General features: G+C 35.7%; 1 protein-coding gene across 4 annotated transcripts in view; it reads right to left on the bottom strand.

Moving 5' to 3' along the window:
* Positions 1 to 21,695, bottom strand: part of CNGB3 (cyclic nucleotide gated channel subunit beta 3) — a 58,586-nt gene that overhangs the window by 24,669 nt on the left and 12,222 nt on the right. For 2 of the 4 annotated variants that reach the window (XR_014942499.1, XM_085537247.1), the window contains exons 4-9: positions 7,219 to 7,376; positions 5,566 to 5,751; positions 4,770 to 4,978; positions 2,820 to 2,870; positions 1,814 to 1,900; positions 1,067 to 1,131 (exon numbers count right to left, since the gene is read on the bottom strand). Coding sequence is in view for 3 of the 4 variants with exons in the window: in XM_085537247.1 (XP_085393373.1) it covers positions 1,067 to 1,131; positions 1,814 to 1,900; positions 2,820 to 2,870; positions 4,770 to 4,978; positions 5,566 to 5,751; positions 7,219 to 7,376 (756 nt within the window). In the remaining variant the exon portion in view is untranslated. The remainder of the gene's footprint in view (positions 1 to 1,066; positions 1,132 to 1,813; positions 1,901 to 2,819; positions 2,871 to 4,769; positions 4,979 to 5,565; positions 5,752 to 7,218; positions 7,377 to 21,695) is intronic. The other 2 variants (XM_085537248.1, XM_085537249.1) reach the window with 1 other exon arrangement.

The following is a 21,695-nucleotide window of genomic DNA, read 5'->3' as shown; positions in this document are numbered from 1 at the left end:
CTACAAACTCAAGCTGGTGAGTTTGTGAAAAGAATAACATTTTTCAACCTCTTTTTTGTTTTTCTACATAGCATAAAATATCTCATTTGCAAGATATGAATATCAAGTCTACCAGTTAAATGTAATAATTTCTCAAATAAAATAAGATGTTAACCTTTATTTTAATAACATGGTGATATAATTAAATATATTAATTAATTATAAATTAATTATAAGTTTAATTATAATTAATTATAAGTAATTATAATTAATAACTCATGCTGCAGAAGCACAGAAGAACAGAACATGTCCCATGCCTGAGACAAAGCTATTGTTGAACGAATAACACAGGAGAATCCAGGGCTGGTGGCACTATTAGTAGCTGATAGGATTAGTGAAAGAGTAGTGGAGTTATTTGAGTCCTAGAAGCGCTTACTGCTGAGGCAGATATGACACTTGCCATATCCATGTCCATGAGCTGCCTGAGTTGGAAACAAAATGAAAATTGAAATGCAGAAGCAGGGAACAGAATGCAATAGGCAACAATTATAATCATGGAGATCTGTATTGAACTGATTCTCATTTGAAGTTTAGTCAGTGTAGTGAAGGGTTAAGTTTCCAGGTTTGTGGGGAGAATATATTTGAAGAAAAATGTTGACATACATATGCTCAAGCTCATGACTTTATATTATTTATTAAGTACAAACAAACAACTCCTGAGGATTTGACTCTGCTATTAGAAACCATATGATGTAATTCGTTAGCTCTTTAGCCAAAGAAACTTCTGTCAGATTGTTCAAATAAGTTAATTTTTGACAGGAACTTTAGGGTGGTGAACATATCACCTGAAAATAACCTCTACTCTTGAGCAGGCCAGTTGAGCTGAACAGGATTCCCTATATGAATGAAGCTTTACATTTATTATTTGAATGATTACAATGAAGATAAAAAGATTTAAAATATATATCATTTTAAACAGAACAGTTAAAGACGTACCAAATTCCATCCTGTACTTCACTGACTTATGAAATTAAACAGGTGTTTTGTGCCTGGGATTGCATGCTGCAAGGATTTAATGAACACATACCTGTAGATGTATGCTTTGTCCAGGATAGCTTCCAAACGGTCATTGAACTCAAAGAATGTGTTATGCTGAATGGAAAAGAAGTAATTAAATCACTATCCTCAACCCCACATCTTTTTCTTGTAACTGTTCACATACATATTCTGAAAATAATGTATTTTGCAGCAGTATAATTTTCTTTATAAGTTTATTTAAAAGATGAATTGCAAACCAAAGAGGAAAACTGAATAAAACAATGTTTTGGTTGTTAAGTGTCCCACTCATTCTAGAGGTCAGATTTCTGCAATTGTGTAAAGCCTGTCATAGCACAGAGAGCTCAAGAAGGGTTTGTTCTTGCCTGGAGGAAACCTGTTAACCCGTACAGTAAGTATCATGAAAGGGAGGGAGAGGGCTGCCATGTAGCTCCACCTCAGACACTCCATCGCACACTCCACATCTTTGGAGACTATGACAAAAGTGGTTTTATTATTTTTACATATGCTGCGTACAGTTTATGCTGCCCTTAAAATTCACACCCTTGCTTTCCAGAACCTGGCATTATCATCAGGAGAAAGGACTTTGGTTGGCTAGACTATATCTTGACTTGTATTCTTTGTTGATTAGTTTACTGATGTTGCATAGACTCAGGTGATTCCTGAAGATATTTTCCAATTTCTAAGTGCCATATTCCTAAATATTATAAACAACTTTTCACTTACTTTTAGAAGCATTTATGTGGGGTTAGTCATCTGTCTTTAATGCAGAACTTACCTTTAGCATCCTATTTACTCTAAACGCTGGGTTGAATCCGAAGAAAAAGTATAAAACGTCAAATGGCAATACTGATATCAAATCGAGCTGTTGAAGAGAAAAGAGATCAATTTAAACTTCAAAGTAATCATAATGCATTTACTTGTTGTCAAAAACCTACTTAGAATAAATCACGATTGAATATAAAACTTCAACAGTCAGTATGCTATGCCTATAACTTCCAAAGTACTATTAGGGAAGATTATCCCTTTGGAAACAGTAACAGCTCTGCCCTACTCTTAAGCCTCTTGTTTCTGAAATTTTTACCTGTTTCATGGGGATTATTGACAGTGTCTCAGATGTTTAGCTATTAGTGCATTCTGTTATTTCAATTAGGGTTCTGACAAGACTGAAATGGTAGACATGTGGCTGGAAAGTAGAAGTGAAGAGAGGTGAAACACATGAGGTTTCTACAGCTTTTAAGGCCAGGATGCTTGAAGCAGTCTGAGAGAGTATGAATTAGACTCTCTGCTTGCAGCCTGCAAAAGCCATCTGTTGCATACAAAATATTCACCATGGGATCATAGGATCTCATTATTATTAACTTCATAATTCTTATTATTGATACTGGTTTTTGTTATATTTTGCCTTTCCATATCATCCATAGATGTTGTACTTATGGGTGTGGTTTAGTGGGTAGTGCTGGTGATATGTGGATGGTTGAAGTAGATGAACTTAAAGGTCATTTCCAACCTAAATATTCTACGATTCTATGAATTTTATTAATTCTATTTTATCCAATTATTATTATTTAGAATTGCATTTACAACTATTATGTTTTACAATTAAATATTGTTTATGACTATGAAGCAACATCATCTTCAGATTGAAGAACTAACATGACATCAACTCTACACTTTCTGCTGGCATTTAAAATCAACAGTAATTTTCAGGGAAAGATGAGATCCCATGTAATCCTTCTGACAGAAGCAACAGTACTGATGCCAGTAATGAAGGATCTGCTTACCCGAAACTTTATAGTGCTGTGATAGAATTTCTTCATTTCCACTTTGTCTGACTACAGTAATCATGAAAAGAGAAAAAAGCAAAGTCAAGAACCACATGTGAAGAATAACCTTTGCTACTCTACAGTAATAATATTCTTCTATTAATAAGGGTTTTTAATATTGCCTTTAAAAACTGTCTGAAAGAATGGAGTAATATCCATTACTCCATTGAAGAAATAGTATTTTCGTTTGACATTTTTTTCTTAAGCCAAATTTCATTAGATCTAGATTTGGGGTTGATCTGCTTTTTATCCAAATCTGAGTTTTTGTCTAATGAATTATGCTACATTTGCCTTTTTCCTCTCAAAGTCTCTGTACCAGCTGTTGCTTGATGCAACACTTCTCCATTTTGGGGAGGCCAAACTACATCAGTAGTTTCTAGAGAAATGAAGAGAAAGATTCTAATAGAGCTGTTCAAAATTAGCTCATTGAAAGCCAACATTAACATACAAGCATTTTAAGTATTATAATAATCAACGTTGCATTCATTAGTAATGATTAGGCATTTATTTTTAAATTACTGTCCCTTGGAACTGATTTTCATACCTTAATAAGAAAGGCTAATCAAAAGAGCAGAGAAATGTAACTATTATTATACTTACAGTATTTATACCAGAGACATTTTTAAAGTAGACTTGTAATCTTAAAGATATTTCCATTCCTTTTACTATCATCATTTAGGTATTATACTAAATACAAGAGATCCAGCAGAAGATGATCTCTTCACCCACTAAAATCTGTGAATTGTACAAACAGCTTCAGCAGATTTATTTCAGAGAACTGAAAGGTCAACTCCATTACAATTTCAGCCTTCTTCATAGAACTTGAGTTTTGTAGGATTTCAGCAAGATTACCAGTTACTGAATGGCTAGGCATGGAAAAATACATTGCACTGCACTGCAATCTATCTGCACTATATTTATGTAATTCTATCTGAGGTTCCTCTGTAAATGTATTAGCAATTTCTTTTATGCACAATATATAATATTCTACATAAAAGCAGTGAACTAAATCTAATTCCAAATTGATTTTGAATATATATAATTTTGATTTTTTTTTGTTTGTTGGGCATAATAGCATCATGCTGAAATTCTAAACTTATTTGTTTTGTGCATTTGGTTTTCTTCTATAAGATGTTAAAGAATTGAAGGTAGGAAAGATATTAAAGAAAAATCAATGCTCTGTATTCCCTATTATATGCCACAGGTAAGCCTTTACCTTTTTTCAGGCATGCACACATGGTTTTACTTTGCATTATTCTGTAAAAAGATTATTTTAAACAGTAGCAAAAGGCAGAGTTGTTTATAAATATATATATGTTCCCCCTTAAAAAAGATTTCAAATAAATTTAAATATCCTGAGATTACAAGAATTTATTCTGCTTTTGTAAAAAAAAAAATATATATATATATAACCTCACAATCTGTAAGAAAACATTTACATCCTGTCCAGCTCTAGCTGCACTGCCAATGCACTGTCTTCTGCTGTGATTTCTGAATAACATGAACAGAAAGTTGAACATTTCACATAAAACATGCCAAAACATATATGCATATATGAGTATATAATCTTATAATCACTCATTCCTGTAAAGATGCACCTATTTACTCCTGGTAAGAAAGCATTTTATGCTTATTTTGACTGTTGCATCTGTTATTTTCCAATCTGTTTTACTTTTTTAAAGAACTTCCATATGTCAGATTCCAGGGCTTGTCCAGAGTGTAGGCATTAGATACACTTTCTTCTTCCAAAACTGAATAATAAAAGGTCAGAGAAGGAGAATATAGGTATAATTTGCTAACCAAAAAAGTTGTGTAGATGTGACATATTAGAAAAAAAACATAGCAGATTTCTATAATGCACTCCAATACATAGTCACTAATGGTGGAAATCCTACTTCCAATACTTACAATTATATCTCCACCTCTTAAAAACTGCACTCGGGGTTGGAAAACCAGAAGGTCACAGAGGTAGCAGATATCACAGATGATGTCTATGGCAAGCCAGTATATTGTATTACTTGGAGTTTGATATGGAAACACAAAGCGAAGGGGGATGAACCAGCAATTCCAGTTATAGGCCACTGTCACAAGCATAAGCCATGCTACGTAACGGCGATCTGAAAGACAGAACAATGCATTTGCAGACATGAAATTGGAATATTTTCTTATTCTGCAAGACATAGTTATGTTAATGCAGTATTTGGGAACCTTCCCACGTAGAGCTACCTATAATTATCTCTTTTTTAATTAGCACAGGCTGATAAAGTGACACAGGCTGAAACTAAGAATTACAATAGCAATTGCAAAAGGATAAATAGAAGAGTTTGTGACAGCATATAAAATTTAATGCATCTGAAAAACTCAGAATGTTTTGTTGGTGCATGCTATAGCTGACATGAACTATTTGGCCCTAATGTATGACACAGATTCTAGATCAAGTGACACTGAATATTGACTGTGGTTGTTTTATACACCAACTTTGTGGCAATAGAGAAATTACTCTGTCTTTCCATATCTTTGCTACTATCATCAGTTTTCTCTCTTTTCCTTATCTATAATTAAAGTTCTTAAGGGTAGGATATGCGTATTCCTCTGAATTGCAAAACAGAATGTAGACCATACTTTGGCTTGCAAGTCCAATGTAAAACTAAGCCACTAATTCAACATGGCTTTAGCCCATTTTAAAGCACAGCTTTTAATTTACCTGTGTATGAATCTATGCTGTCTGGTAGCTTTAGATAGGTCATGTACTTTTTCAGTGGAGGTTTTTTGAATTTACAGCACAGCATATCACAGTAGTGATCCTCTTCTGGCTTTGCTTCTGCTTCCTCTTTCTTTTCTTCTTTCTTTTCTTCTTTTGGTGGGGGCGGAGGCTTCTTCTTTGATGGTGCTAGTGACACAGAATGCCACAAAACGTGCCATTTTAACAATGGCTTAATTATGGTATCCGATTTTAACAAGTACAAGAGCCTCATCATATTAAACAACACTTGGTAGTGAATAAAGCTACAACTTATTGTAATATTGAGTGCATTAGAAAGCAGATTGGAGGATAAAATAACATTTGATATAATCATGTACGTCTACTATCATTAATAGTGATAGTAATACTAATAATAAATCACTAGTAATAATACTATCACTCAACTTCCTGTTGAGTCCAGTATACATTACTGCAGTTTCTTGGACAGTTCCCAAAGCAAGTACCATAAAAGACTGAAGTAATTCATAATTCAGCTTTCTTAATTCACCTGTGCATATTTTGGTATATGATTGTTGCATATAATGTGTACAATTAGGATGGAGATAAGAAAAGATATCTCTGACATGGGCAGATTTCTCACCTTGTGTAAGATCTGATATGCTTGACACAGCAGGTGAAACTAATGGGAAGCCTATGATTTTGTATATTTCTAAGGTGAGAAAGCCTAGTGGCATTCCTTTGAACTCCATTCTATTTTATGCTGGATAATTTTGTCCACATATTTGTCCAATTAATTCTGGTTGCTTTATTTCTGAGTAAGCTACACAATCTTTGAAAGCAGATTTAAGAAGTGGATCTACAGTTATTTGAGAAAGAAATAATTGTGAGTTCTATGTGGAGTACAAAAGATGTAACTGAGCAAAGAGTAATTTTAAAAAAAAGTGGAATAATTTTCTTCACTGATACAGTTCATTTTACTTCTGACACTATTTTTTCCAGCCTGTTAAAAACTGGATAAGGAATAAACATCTCAAAACAGCAGAATATCAAATCACCACATTTGATTTTTTATGAAAAAGAAATAAAGTAAAACAAACTTTCCTCTAAAGAGGAAGAGCATTATATTTGTTTGATGTTTCATATTTTATCTAAAGTCAACATTTAATGAATTTCAGATGAGTTTGCTCTGTCTGAAATGTGTAAGTAGAGTCCTCAGGGTGTCTTAAAGATTGCTGTCTTGGATAACATGTTATTTATTTTCACACAACAGATCTAATCTCAGACTGCTCTGTATCTACTAGTGAGAGAGATACGTTTCCTCATAAATTTTAGATTCATTGTAATGAATAAAGATATTTGGGATCTACTTTAGAATGTATAAAACTGCTTGACAGAGACAATTCTAGACATTAACCAAGATTTTCCATCAAATCCTGTAGTGATTGGTTCAGAAGGAACTCGTACCATGGGACCTGGCTTCCTGTAAATACTTACAGATAACTTGACTTCACTAGGCACAAACTGACCCATTTCAATGAGTAAATGTGATGTGGTAAGAAAAACTTACTGAAAAAATTTCTGTTTCAGCAAAGGAATTTTCATCTTTCCACTCAACAGATGCACAACTATTTCTTGTACTCTATAGTCACTTACAAGCTGTAGGACTGCCTTCAGGAGAGGACAGCACTGGGTCTTTCAGCTTTTCTTTATAGGCTGTGGCCCTTTCCCGCATTTTTCTGACAATCTCCTGAAGCTGGGCATCAGCATATTCATTTGTTTGGAATCCTTGAGATGTTGCCTTCTGTGTGCTGCTTAAAACAGAAAGAGAAGAGCTTTATGTGCTGAAATGCTATGGAAGAAACTGTGCCAATTCTACAGTACAAGCAGAAGTCAAACATTAATACTGGATCTTTATTGGACACGGTGTTTATTCGTATCATTTAATTCATTATTAGGTGGGCACATAATTTAACTTATGTTGCTTTCTGTTTGTGTCCACTGATACTGCTGGATACTAACAGCAATCTACAAGATAATGCAAACAGAGGAGTTCAGGATACCATATGTTCTATAAACCCTGCTATACAAATGAATTCTTACCATTACTTTTCACTAATTTCTTACTTGGCTACTTAAGACATAGAGCTTATCCTATGTTTTGGCTAAGATACAAGGCATGATCCCATCTGTGAAATAAAAGGTGATCATTACTGTGCTATATCCAGAAGATGATGGGACACGACTGAGTTACAGACTCTGATGCAGTGATACAGGTGATAAGAATATGCTAGCTTCATTCATTTATTTGATCTAGGCTTTTTATGAATTTTTGATAAATGGAGGTTAAAAAAAATCTTTTTTTAGCAACTGTAAAAAAACGAATGGTGTTTTTGTAAAAATTTCTCCACCATTAAGAGGTCACAAACTCTATATTTACTCAGACTTGGAGTGACACTATGACTACATTTCAGCATTCATTATTTCTTCAGGCTTAGAGACCTTTAATTTTCAAGCACTTTCACTCACAAATTCTGCATTGACACTAATGATTTTAATTGGATCTATACATATCACACAGTTGATTAGAACATCTGGCTGAGACTATTTCTTGTTTGACTCCTTTTGGGCTTATTCTCACTTGAAATTTAATCCTCAATTACTTGTTACTATGCAAGATGGGGCCATTTTGGAGTATCAACCAGCTCTGCAAGGCATTTGGACTTTCATGTAGAGACTAGCATGTAGAGTTTAAGGCAGAGTGTCTGGAAGACTGTTTAGAAGAAATGGACCTGGGGATATCAGTTGATGCTGAATAAGAGACAGCAGTGTGCTCAGATGTCCAAGAAGGCCAATGGCAACCTGGCTTGTATCAGAAATAGCATTGCCAGCAGGAGCAGGGAAGTGATCATCCCACTGTACTCAGCCCTGGTGAGGCTGTACCTTGAGCCCTGCATTCAGTTTGGGACCCTAACAACAAGAAAGACATCAAGACCTTGGAACATGTCCAGACAAGGGCAATGAAGCTGTGAGGGGTCTGAAACACAAGTCTCATGGGGAGTGGCTGAAGGAGCTGGGTTTGTTCAGCCTGGAGAAGAGGAGGCTCAGGGGTGACCTTATTGCTCTCTACAAGAACTCAAAGAGAAATCATGGTGTGGTGGGGATCAGCTTCTTCTCTCAAGTAACTAGTAATAGAACTAAAGGGAATGGCCTCAAGTTGTGCCAGGGGAGATTCTGGTTGGATGTTAGGAAATATTTCATCTCTGAGAGTGTGGTCAGGTTCTGGAACCGGCTACCCATGGAGGTGTTGGTGTCGCCATCTCTGGAGGTGTTCAAGAAACTTTTAGATGTGCTGAGGGACATGGCTTAGTGGGAATTGTTGGTGATAGGTGGACAGTTTGACTGGATTATCTTGTAGGTCTTTTCCAATCTTGGTGATTCTGTGATTCTATGATTTTGTTCTGTAACCTAGATGTAAAATTTTTCAGCTGGTGCTCCACAGTGGTGTCAGAGACAGCTAGAGACAGATGTGATTAGTGCAGGCAGTAAACCTGGTGGTTTACACCCACACTGGTTGCAGCTGCTTCGTCTGTACTGAAATCCTGCCAGCTATGCTTGATATGGTGAATATAGCAGAGTACTGTCCTGTCTTTCTTTACAGTTTTCCAGCTCTGTATCAAATAACATGGGGGTGAGTATGCTACAGCAAGAGAAGCAGCAGATGAAGAGTGAAGCAGGCCTGAAATTACCCATTTTTGGAGAAGAAAAATAGAGGGAAAATGGCATGACAATATCTTGGAGAAGAAGAAGTGAAAAATACAGCAAGGTAATCTTTGAATAAACAGCATGTCTCCTCAACATTTAAATTTACTTTTATGTTCCTAACAGAAGGAGCTGTAACTAAAAAAGGAAAATGTCAGAGCTGTTTGAGAATCACAGTTTTCTGGAGACACAACACATATCATGTTGCCCAAAAAGTATAATATAAGGATGTGAAAATGCTACAGCAATAAAACCATTGGATAAAATGAAGATAAGTCATTAGAAGCAGAAAAAGTGCAAGTCTGAAGTATGTGCTTATTTATTTCTCTAATTTAAGACTTCTGTAGATTCTATTTCTTAAAACTCCCCAGGATGGAGATTAATCAAACTGTTCTAATGCACTTTTTCATCTCATCAAGGTTTATTTTGTATCACATTTTTCCTCTACTCTGGCCATCTGCAGCATAATGAAATGCTTTTGTATTTTGAGCTAACATGTCACAATTAGTTTTACAGCTTCTATGCGAGGAATTTCAAATAATTTCTGCACTTCTCTGTTGTTGTATTTGCCCAAGGCATTAGCTATTTTATAAAAAAATACACTTATCAGAAGTGTTGCGACAAAGGACGCTGCTATCTGCTTTTGAGGAAGAAGCCAAAAAGATGTGTGGGATTTCTTCTTGTTTCACAGCCTCTGCAAAACAAGCTAAAGTCTGCTTTATCATAAATGGGGAGCTTTATCTCTGCAGTATAACCCAAAGGAATCATGTTGTTATTTGGTACTGATTAGAAAACCTGTGAATCTGTTTAAAACTATTTGAAACACAGTTGATAAGAAATTGATTTTCCTTGACACTTGATTTGCATGATTTTTTCCTCTGTTACTTTCTAATAATGAGATGCTTAAATTTTCTGTGATTAACACAAATGGAAGAGGCTAGAAGTTGAAAACATCTGATTTAAGGTGTGTTTTGTGCCTTCTTATGAAGGTACACTTGAAAATACCTTGGCTAATGAAGCCCTTTCTAACTTTGCTCTGTCTCTTAGTGGCACATGCCATGAGTAGGTGATGCCAGTGCTGCAAGACTGCCTGTCACTGCATGTTGTGCTCTGGGTGCAACTGAGGCCCGGAGCAGCACTTCCAGCCTGCCCTTAGGTCAGCAAAGTTAGTTAAGGTGTTTTCCTCTTTTAGTTTGGAGATGTTCCTTTAACTCTGTGTGCTCTTTAATGTGTAAGCCTTTTATTGACTCTGTTTATGGATGTTTTACAAATTCATATACATAAGCACATATCTGCCAGTAGGACAAGCGTGAATGGCCATCAGGAACAAAAGTGTATTTTCTGGGTATGAGAGCCTGCTAAAGTTGTTCTCTGCTTTGAAGAGACCATATTCAGTTAGAGTAATTAGTTCATCACACTACATTACAGTATTTTCTGATTCTGGTTCTCTATGACTCAGATATTTTGTACCTGTGAAAAGGGCTAATTTGACTTGATGGTTGGACTAGATGATCTTGGTGATCTTTTTCAACCTTAATGATTCTCTGATTTGCAGATTCTATGACTTATGTTTTTAACCTGCTCTGTGAAGGAGATAATGCCTCATTTGAATATATCATCATGTTCATTCTCATCTCACAGATCTAATTACAGACTGTATTGATTTTGCACTGGGTTCTTTCTGGCTTTATTTGGTGTACAAAAGGTTTCAGAGGATGAATAAGCTTGTGGTGTCAACCAGTTTCTGCTTTCCCTTTGTCTGTGTTAGATAGTTGAATATTTTGTGCTATACTGGAGCAGATTTGCAAATTCAGAGGTAAATCTCCTTCCTTACTGGCACACTACCTAGCTGGGCAGAAAAACACTTCTTTGCTTTTCTCTGCTGAGTTGTGCTGAATGCAAGGTTTTGTCTCTAAGCTGATGCATTATTCTTTAAGCAAATTTATATATGACATCTATGCAGTACTTTACATTAGGCTTAGACCTATACTTACAAAAGCGTGTATCCCTTTACAGAGTGGAAGAACCTTCTGGAAGTAGTTACTTCACATGGCCCAAGAAATGGGAAGTTAGGACTATATCTCATGTACTAGTCATGTGGCTTGGTTATTACCTCAAACACGTTTTGTATAGCACTAGCAAGATATCTAATGATAGAATTATAATAGTAATGTATTTTTTTAGACTTGGTAATATATATAATGATAGAGTGATAACTATAATTAGTTTTTTAAATTATTTTTATCTTGTAGGTTTTTCCTTGATATAATTCTTTCCAAGTGAAGAAAAAATATTTAGGCACCAATAGCACATCAGAAAAAGGCCTCGAGAGAACAGGTTATGGAAATACTGAACAGAGGGTGCTAATGTATGTAACATCTTTTAAGCACTGCAGCTTTGAATCTTTCTGTATTAAGAGTTCAAATAATACAGGAATCAAAATACAATGGATGATTTTAGAATAAAGCAATTTTAACCTTTTCTAGTTTGCAATCTGGAGTTTAATTCCTTTCTGCTTTTTGGTCATGAATACCAAATACTGAGTTCAACTTCCTCTTTTATCTACCACATCAGCCCCTGGTGTATGAAATATGAAAATGTATTTCATAAATGCATGCAGTCTGAAAAAAACCCAAACATATTTCTTTCTGCTGAATTCAGTTATAATCCTTCTCTTTGCATCACTTAAAAAAACTTTCTCCTGTCTATCTGGGAATGCTGTTCTTATCATTGCAAGAGATTTTGTTTTTACTGAGCACTGAGAAACTGAGACCTGTGTCTTGACTAAATAATTTGTTGTCTTGAATAAATTATGTAGAACCTCTATTTCAAATAACCAGCTTTCAGAAGAATGTGACAATGGATAGCTGCGCACATGTCTACAAACCACGGTGGTATAGCTGAGAAATATTTCAGTGTGACAGAAAAATGTAGACCTGGGCATCATGAAAGGTATTGATTCAAAGTTATCCTCAGCATGCACTCTCAATTCCTCTGTGGGTAGATTTACAGAGACCAGAACCCCACCTATATATTACTCTCACTTCCAATCTTAGATGACATAGGAAACTTCATGGTTTTCTTCATGGCTTTGACTGTAGCTATTCTGATTAAGCTTTCTTCATAGTCAATAGAAAGCTTCCCTGAAGGAAGGTTCATGATGACTAAGATATGCTTCTTCTCTTGTTTATGAAAGGAGTCTATCTTTCTTTACCTGAACAGGCATTCTATGGACATTTAGGAATGGCCTGTTGTATTATCTTCAAAAATTTGTTTAGTACAAAATGTAGTAGTCTGATAATGATGATTAACAGGAAATGGAACTGGGAATATTATGAAGTAGGATTAATTTCTACATGGGGAAATTAAACTATTTAGACCCAATAATAGAAATAAGAGCAAATCTAATGCTACGTAATGAAGACATTTATTTAAGAACAAATAGAATTTATTTTCCAAATGGTAGTATTTTCAATTGCAGATGGCAAAAGATAAATATCCAGTAGTTTCAGTCCACAGCAGGGTGCCTAAGAACCATTATGTATTTTGGTTATGAAAAGCAACAATGAAGCCATAGACCTAGAATGCATCTGGTATTTTGTCTGTGAAGGAAGCGTGAATGTAGGTATATAAGAAAATGGTTAGAGTTATTCTGACCATCTATACTCTAAAGGTGAATTCATACAGGAAATGATAAAGTCTCTTAGAATGACTGAGGGCCCTGACAACCTGTTTTATAAAAGAACAACAAAAGAGGTTGAGAGGCAGTAGGATCTTTATCTCTAATTTAAGTATTAGTAGATAAACAGTCAGGGAGAAGAGATATTTGAGCTGAACAAAATTGTAACAAGAATAGATGTGGAGAGAAACAGTGTGAATTAGTATGAAAGTTTCTAAGCCTTTACAGGCTGCGAGAGCCTTTCAGTGTGGATAGCCTTCTAATATTTTAGGATATAAGGAAATTATCTCAAGTTTCACCAGAGGATGCTTAGATTGGATATCATGAAGAATTTTTTCATGAACGTGTAATTAGGAAATAGAGCGAGCTGCCTAGGGAAGTGGTAGAGTTTCAGTTCTTGGGAGAGGGATGTGTGGATGTGGCATTTAGAGACATGGTTTAGTGGTGAACTTGCTATTAGATGATGGCTGGATTTTATTTTATAGATCTTTTGCAGCTTAAATGATTCTGTGATTCTATGAGTGAGTAACAGCTGAAATAACTCTGATATACTGCAAGAATGTGTCAGCTATGATCATTAAAGGTGTCTTAGACAGTGATTCCCTAGAATGTATTAAAATGTAATAAAATGGATACGTGGGAAATCTTCAGAAAATTTGAAATACATAGACAGGGAAAGTGAATAAGTTAGCAAACATGCATAGGTGTCACTAGGTCAGTTATTATAAAAGGTCCAAACCGCTCAAATGTAAACAATGTGAGGTGAACATACATATATGAGCTTAACATACAAATTTGTGAGCTTGTATGTCAGCTTCTATGTGAGCTTAACATACAAATAATATTTAATGGACTTGAAATAGATTGTTGACGCTTTCAATCCCATGGAATGTCAAGAAGTCATTGATTTAGTTTTAATTTTCTTCATCGGTCTTAAATTCTGTATCATCCGGTTCCTCATAATTTCTTTTTTTAAAGAAGAAAAGTGGCTGAATGGCACCCAACTTTAGTAATCTGTGAGATCATGTCTTTTCCTGTTTGCTGCATGTTCTGTAATACTGGCAGTATTTTAAATTTTCTTTGCACTAAGAAAAGATAAAATATTTTTAAAATTTTCATTCTATTTTAGGGCTGTGCTTACTTCACAATGCAATTTGAATTAAAATTGATGTTAATTTTCTCCCGTTGTCTATTTTCTTATATATTTGATTAATTTGAAGGTAACAATGTAATATTTGGGTGAGTACTTTTGATTGTATATACATTCGAGATTAGGCCATAAGCTTTAAGTGAACACCATGAAAATTAAACTACCCACTGGAATTTATGACTTTCCTTAGTTCAGAGTCTTTGTAAAGAAATTATGCTTGTTTGGGCCCAAAGCAAGTGTTTTGAGACAAGATATAAAGACAATTCATTTTGCATATCTCATGTTTTATTCTTATAGCAAAATGGATAAAGAAGAAACAACATTCAAGGAAGCCACTGTCTATCTATCTGAGTTATTTACTGACATTGGGCTCCAAACAGACTTCCTCATGAAGCACTGACAAAAATTTAATCACCGAGGCTGCATGACATTCTTTCTGTTTAGTTCAAAGGTAGCAGCTTCTTTGACAATCCTCTTAGTTATTCAGTTGCAACAGGTTGTGAGTCCTCTAATCTTCCTTACAGTACTCTCTAGGGAGAAGGCTGCCTCAATACTGAACACATGGAATTATGATTGAGGTACAAGACTAAAACGTAAATAAGATTTTATTTTGAATAGCAATTTTATGGTATGATATGTGCAGAACAAAGTAGGATACATGTTGAAAGTACTAATTAACTTTTAAAACTCACCTTTCTTTAATGTCAGTAGTGATATGAAGTTGCTTAATTGCACTGGATATTTAGCATGATTTAAAAAATAAAGGCAGAATCATTTCTATCACTAATCATTCTAGAACAAAAACAGAACCTTATAGGAAAGCACCATATGGGAATAAACAAGGCTGATGTGCCACTGGGTCATTCTTATTTGTAAGTGAGTAAATCTCTGAGGTATCCGTCTCTTACCAGGAATGTTTAAAGCTATTTTTTAGCACATATATGTAAGTGTTGTATACAGTTCATGAGCACAGTGCAAATCCTTCTTTAAACTTTCCATTCCTTAATTTTTAATAACTAGAGGCGAATATGAAGCTAAAATGAAAACATTACAATATTTCACAGTGTGAATTAAAAAAAAAAAAAAAAAAAAAAAAGTTGCAATAAAGTTTCCCAAATAAAAAGCTTCAATTTCAGTTGACACTTTGATTTCCCACCTGAATTCATTGAAATCCTAAAATATATAATCACACACGTGTAGGACTGAGAGAACTTTTAGATGTGCTAAAATCCAATATCCTACCACTCAAAAAGGGATGAAATACATCTGCACCATTCCGGACAGAAGCTTGTTTAAACTTATTAAAAATATGTGTAGTGGTGTCGATTCCACAGTCTTCCTAAAGTATCCATTTCAGTGCTTCATTAACCTCTTTATAAGATCTTTTTCTCAACAAAATTTGTCCAACAACTGTGAATATGGGATAAGAAGTATAGATTCACCTTTTTATTTGGATTTGGTACACCAATACATTGTTATTTATTTTTTGGGTTCTCTATTTAGTCACTGCAAAAACAACAATGCAGGCACTAAAAGTGATGAGCTCTGACAGATAAGTAGAAGAAAATATATAAGATTTAAGAAAATAATTTTGATTTTACAAAATGTACGGGGTATGTTAAATCTATCTGCAATTTTATGTGCTGCAGTCTTTAGCTGGAAATGGCTAAAGAAAGGTATTTCTCTTTGGAAAATATTTGCAGCTCTTCGTAAAATGGGATTTTTCAGGATTGCTCAGCACTGACCTTGTTTTACTTTCTCCCAAGTCAATTAGAATTTAGAGCCATGAGTGTCATCTTTTTGGGTCCCTGGCATTCTAACAGTAAGCTATGATTTTTGGAGGCTCTCTAGAGAGTTGATACTGACCTCTTTCACCAAGGAGCTAAGATTCTGTTCTTGTGGTTCAGCATCATTTCTCTAGGATACATCTGTATGGTGAATTGATGTGTAGAAACTAGTGGATGGCAAGCACTAATAAGTACTCTAATTTTCTTGGTTGAGGTAATTGAGCTAAATGAAGTACATTACTCACAGAGCAGGCTACCAGCAGGAGTTCTCTTTATTAACCTGGCTATGCACCACATAGCAAATTACCTCTTAATCTCTGTTTGTTTTGTTATCTTTTTTTTTGCTATTAGCCAAATTAGAAAGGAAAAAAAACCATCTCCTTTATGGGCTTAAGAAAGGCTGGTATAACTTACTAGGTAATGGGATGTAGCTATGAAAAAGGCAAAATGCAAACACAATTCAGTCTTCTTGAGCCACTTGATCTCACGACAGTTTGCAGCACAAGAGCTCTCCTGGAAAATGTTAAAGGCTGGTTTTCTGAATTTGCAAAAGCAGAACATGGGAGTGTTAAGCATATTTTATTTATTAATTATACGTTAAAATTTATTTCATGCATTTTAGTTGAATATGCTTTGTTAACAGATTCTGTAGGCAACATATCAGATACAGTTTTTTGCTCTTTTCTGAACAGAACATTTTGCAGTGAAATGCAAGAGCCTCTGAAGTCCTGGTTACCTACTGGTTTTTTTTCCTTCATGTACTCTTGGATATGAGGCTTGCAAGTATCAACTGTCATTTCACACAGCATTTTGCAGAGCAGAGTTTGCCATCCTTGACTGGGGTTTTAGTGTACTACCATAATATAAATAGTACAATGTAATCATCTTGGTAATCTGAAAAGATGAAGCACTCTTACAACTTTATCCAGGCTTAAAGGATTTTAAATTACACAGAAGAGAGAGGGTGTCATTGGAGGCTTCTTTATCCCTCCATTTTTTCTCTGATCTATGCTCTCAGTTGTTTTGTGTACCATTCTTCCATCCTTTATGTTTTTTAAGTTTCTTCAGTTTCTCAGTCTCACTCCTTGGGGTCAGTCATCTGTTGTTAATTCTTCCTTAGGTAACTTTCTCACCTCCACTCACCTCTATGCCATTACCGTTTATATAGCTGACTTAACCAACCATCACATGCACCAAGCACTATGCTGACTGTCATGCTTCAGTGTAGGGTCATAAAAAGGTCTTGCATTTGTCTTTCCTGTATCATCTTTGTAATTACATCTTTTCAAAATTCCTCATTAGATGTTGGGGTCCAAACAGTACCCTCACAAAGCAAATTATGGTGTCTTCTCTTGTGTACAAATGAGTGTGCCACTTTTGCAGAGCAAGGGGGTCTGGAGATCTTAGGGTTTAGGGTTTTTTTTGAATGAACTGCAACTTCAACCAAAGTCATCAAGGATTTTCTATTCATAATTAAGACATTCTTTATGCTTTGCAATTGATGAGGTGTATTTCTGGCTTTATTTCACTGCAGAGCAATAACTTTGCCAGTGCTTTTTTCAAAATATTTGGAGTTGTGTTGTTTTTTTTTTTTTTTACATTTTAAGACCAAGAGAAATCATCAGAATGTCTTGTCTGTTCAGTTTTATAGAGCCCATTATTCTCAGGGTGCTGATTTCATGAAACACTTGTCTGATTCTGGTAACTTTGACAACTTCATTTCATCCTTCCTTTGCCTTTCAGTGGTCTGTCCATGGTGGTAGGACACCATACAAAAAATGAATGTTTCCAGCTGGATCGAGCTGATCCAATGACCACTTGGTTGCACAAGTGCAGAACAAAGAGTGAGAAGATGGGACCAAGGAAAGGGCTGTCGTGTCCTTTAGACATCAACATGAACTCAGACTGGCAGAAGCTCCTCATCAGGTGTAATGGTGGTAACGTTTCTAAACTACATAGTGAAGGAACAAGGTAATCTTTCGAGTTATGAAGAAAAAGGTATTTTAAAATGAGAAGTACCAAAATGAGAAATGATTATTTGAGTAAGCAAATTATCTGCTCCTGGAAGTGCAGCTGCTGCGCTCAGGGCCAGATCTAAAGCAATGTCTTTGAGAGTTGTCGCTACCTTTGACGACAGTGGGGAGAAGCACTGCAGTTCAGCCAGGCTGACCCCTGCCCAGAGACCCTCTGGCAGCTCCCTGCTCCTGAGGCAGGAGCAGTCTTTGTTGTTTCCTGAGGATGAGCCACATTTGCTTACATGCTGGAGAGTATCTTGACTGAAATGCTTATGCTGCATTTCAAAAAAAATTGTATGACTATGTACATGAACGCTTGTTTTTAAAAACCCACTGCAACAGAAAGAAATCTTGTAGTAATATGAAGGAGATGCCAGCGTCCTCTATAAGAGTGCAAATTAGGTTCTGACGTTCTGTTCCCTCATTTCTTGCTGTGAAGAGACAGCATAATCTTAGCCCTCCTTCCTAGAAATTATTACTGCTCAGAAAATAGCTATTCATGGAGATGGACTATTGTTCTGTTGTGCTGTCATTAGGGGAGGAGGGAAGAAACAATGCATTGGCAAAGAGGCAGACTTGAGTGGAATCCTATCTAAGCCATTAGCAAACAGACACTTAAAAGTTTCAGTCTCTGTTGCAGTTCAGTGCCTTTGTAGCTGTCTGTAGGTCTATGCTTTCAGACCTAGTGTTGAGATTGCTGTAGGAAAACCTGAGCTATGTCTTTCCACCGTATATTAATGTCCATCACAATGTACTTTTATATTTGAAAAATGAGTATGTGTCCAATGGGAAAGCAAATTTTTCTCGTCAACAAAGAGATTCTGTGGCAGTTTTCAGGAATAAGTGCTGCTTTTATCAAAGTTGTCATTTACTTAGCAAGAGAAATAACCATTTTTGTTGCTTCAGAGGAGACTCAGAAAACTTCTTCCCTATTAATAGATAACACAGGCTGTGTTGCATCATGAGTAAAAGTCTACTCTAATGCAGATGAACTGGAAGGAGGACACATCTGGTGCTCACCCTGCAAACTGTCAGAAGTAGTCCTACTGACTTCAGATTACTGCATTAATATGAATGCTCATAATGCAATATTACCCAAGCCTAAGGATTTCAAAATTTGAATTATGTGGAAGTTTGTTACTTCACCCTAGAGCATCGGAAGTTCCACATGACTGTGCACTAGAACTTCTTTACAGTGAGGGTGATGGAGCACTGGAACAGGCTGCCCCGGGGGGGGGTTGTGGAGTCTCCTTCTCTGCAGATATTCAAGACCTGAATGGGCGCCTACCTGTGCGACCTGGTGTAGGGAACTTGCTTTGGTGCAGGGGTTGGACTTGATGATCTCTGGAGGTCCTTCCAACCCCTACAATTCTGTGATTCTGTGAAATTCTGTATGGAGGAATACACGCCTGATCTAACTGGAAAGTATGATGTTTCAAACATGGCTACTACCTTTATTCTTCCTTAATCTACATATCTGAGCCTGCAGAGATACATTTAAAAAAATTGAAAGCTACGGAAAAGGAAAATAAGGTGAAACTTTTTCTTTTAATACCATTTCCATGATCATTTCCATTCACCTCAAATTCTGAATGTAGTTATAAACTTATATAGTTTTTCCCATATAACAAAGGCAATTATTTTCCTTTAAAAATATTCAAGTAGGTAAATTTGAATACATAGACAAAATAAAATAGTGAACTTGATTGACAGTTTTGTCTGAATCAACTCCCATGAGTCTTAGGGATGATGAACTAAATTCACCATTTTAAAATGATTCTCCCTCCAGCTCTGAAAGCTTTATAATAGATCTGTTTAGTTTAGTTTCATACAAATGTGATGACACCAGTGCTGTGCCTCTCAAGCCCTACTGCAGAACTGAGCAGCTAACTGTTTTCACAGTGGAATTTGCCAAGGATATATTGTCTTTTTAGAAGCTGTTCTAATTAGACTGACTAGATGCATCTAAACGCATGCATGGATGACAGTGAGTCAGAAGAGCTCTGAGAATGCTTAATAGAAACATTTTAAATTTCATTTTAACAGGCAGGTTTTCTCTTCTTCTAACAAGCAACATGCCCTTTGTTTCATAAGTATGCTGTAATTGTGTTAACCAGAACTTACCAGTGGAACTGTAAATATATAACATATCCTACAGTCACAAAAAAAGGCTTAATCTTGGCTTTCATTGTTGACCTACTGAGTCACATTCAAATTACTGAGTTATTTATAATATTTACAGACACTTTAGTCAGAGCTGTTTTTGTTGCATGTATTATTTTATTGAGGCATATGCATTAGTATTTTGCTTGATTATTGCTTGTCACTGTACTGCAAAGTCTGAGTTGGTGAAGGAAATAGCCAATCTTCTCCATAAATTAAATAACTACATGTCAAGCAAATGCTTCTGATTTATGTCATCAGAATAATCAAAATAATAGAATGCTAAAGGAAGTAGGAGGAGTTTCTACCTTGTTATGAACAGAGTATATCCATAATTTTCCTTTAAAAGGGATCTCAGCAGGCTGGGAGACAGGCAAGGGAGAACTTCGTGAAGCTGTGCAAATGACGCATTCCTGCACCTGGATTAACCCCATGAAAGTTGTAAAGGCTTGAGGCTGACTGAGTTGAAAACAGCTTTGCATAAAAGGATCTGAGGGTCCAGGCAGGCCAAATTTAATATGAATCCATATTAAATAATCAGTGTTACTCAGTGTGTTCTTGAGTCAATGAAGGTTGGTAACTTCTGTGCTTTAGAAAAAACACAGCCAGCTGACTGAGGGAGTGTGGTTATTTGTTCTTTTATGTCACTTGTGAGATGATATTTGTGTTCAGCTGCAACTTCTCCCATAAAAAGAAAAAAAGACACTGACAAAATGGTACAACACTAGCCTGGGGTTATTGGGATATCTGGGGACTAGATGTATGAAGAGACACTAAGACATTTGGATTTGTTGAGATGAGAGCTGACGAGTTAAGAAGATAGAGGTAACTGCAGTGTTCTGAGACTCTGTAAGTGGTTATAGAGAAAATGAATCCAGACTGTTCTTGGAGGTTTACAGAAAAAGGCAAGGAATGAGGTAGACCAGAGGACCCAGAGAAACTGCAGAATAGCAATCTTTGGGGATTCAAAACTAAACTGAACAACGCTCTGATCAACTTTTTCTAATTTGGAAACTGTGTCTAACCTCTAAATTCTTTGCAGACATTTGTTCCAGGTTCCCGTTGGTGCTGTAGTAAACATAGATTATTACAGGATTATACATTCTTGGATTACTCTCTCAATCCTATTTTAATAAGTCAAAAACTTTACCTATGCTTTTTCCAAAGGTAGAATGAATCAGTATTTTCTCCTGAAGGGCTTTTTCTCTGAAGAAAAATTATTGTTTAATTTCTTTGTCTCTTCTCAGGAAAAGAGTGTTCTAATTAACTGACAGTGTGTTCTAATGGTGATTTAAGAGTATAACAGCAAAAATATGTACAGAGTAAAAATCTTTTGAGCCAGGATAATGTGACAAACTTTCAGCTATTCAGAGCAGGAACCTGGGGCTTACACCTTTGCTAAGGTAGAATAATAATAATTTTCAGAATTGCTGGAGTTATTTTATATGAGTATTAAGGAAATCCTTTTCCTTATTCCCACAATTTAGAATGAGGTATCAAGAAATCTACCAAGAGCACATACTAAATGAATACTGTGTATATGTGGTTGCCTTAGAATTGAAATGTTCTTCAGATAT

This window comes from Coturnix japonica, chromosome 2 (assembly GCF_054131305.1).
Source record: "Coturnix japonica strain WE chromosome 2, WE-NBRP24, whole genome shotgun sequence".
NCBI lineage: Eukaryota > Metazoa > Chordata > Aves > Galliformes > Phasianidae > Coturnix > Coturnix japonica.
The sequence above is the reverse complement of the archived record's forward strand: the minus strand, read 5'-3'. Positions and strand labels throughout refer to the sequence as shown.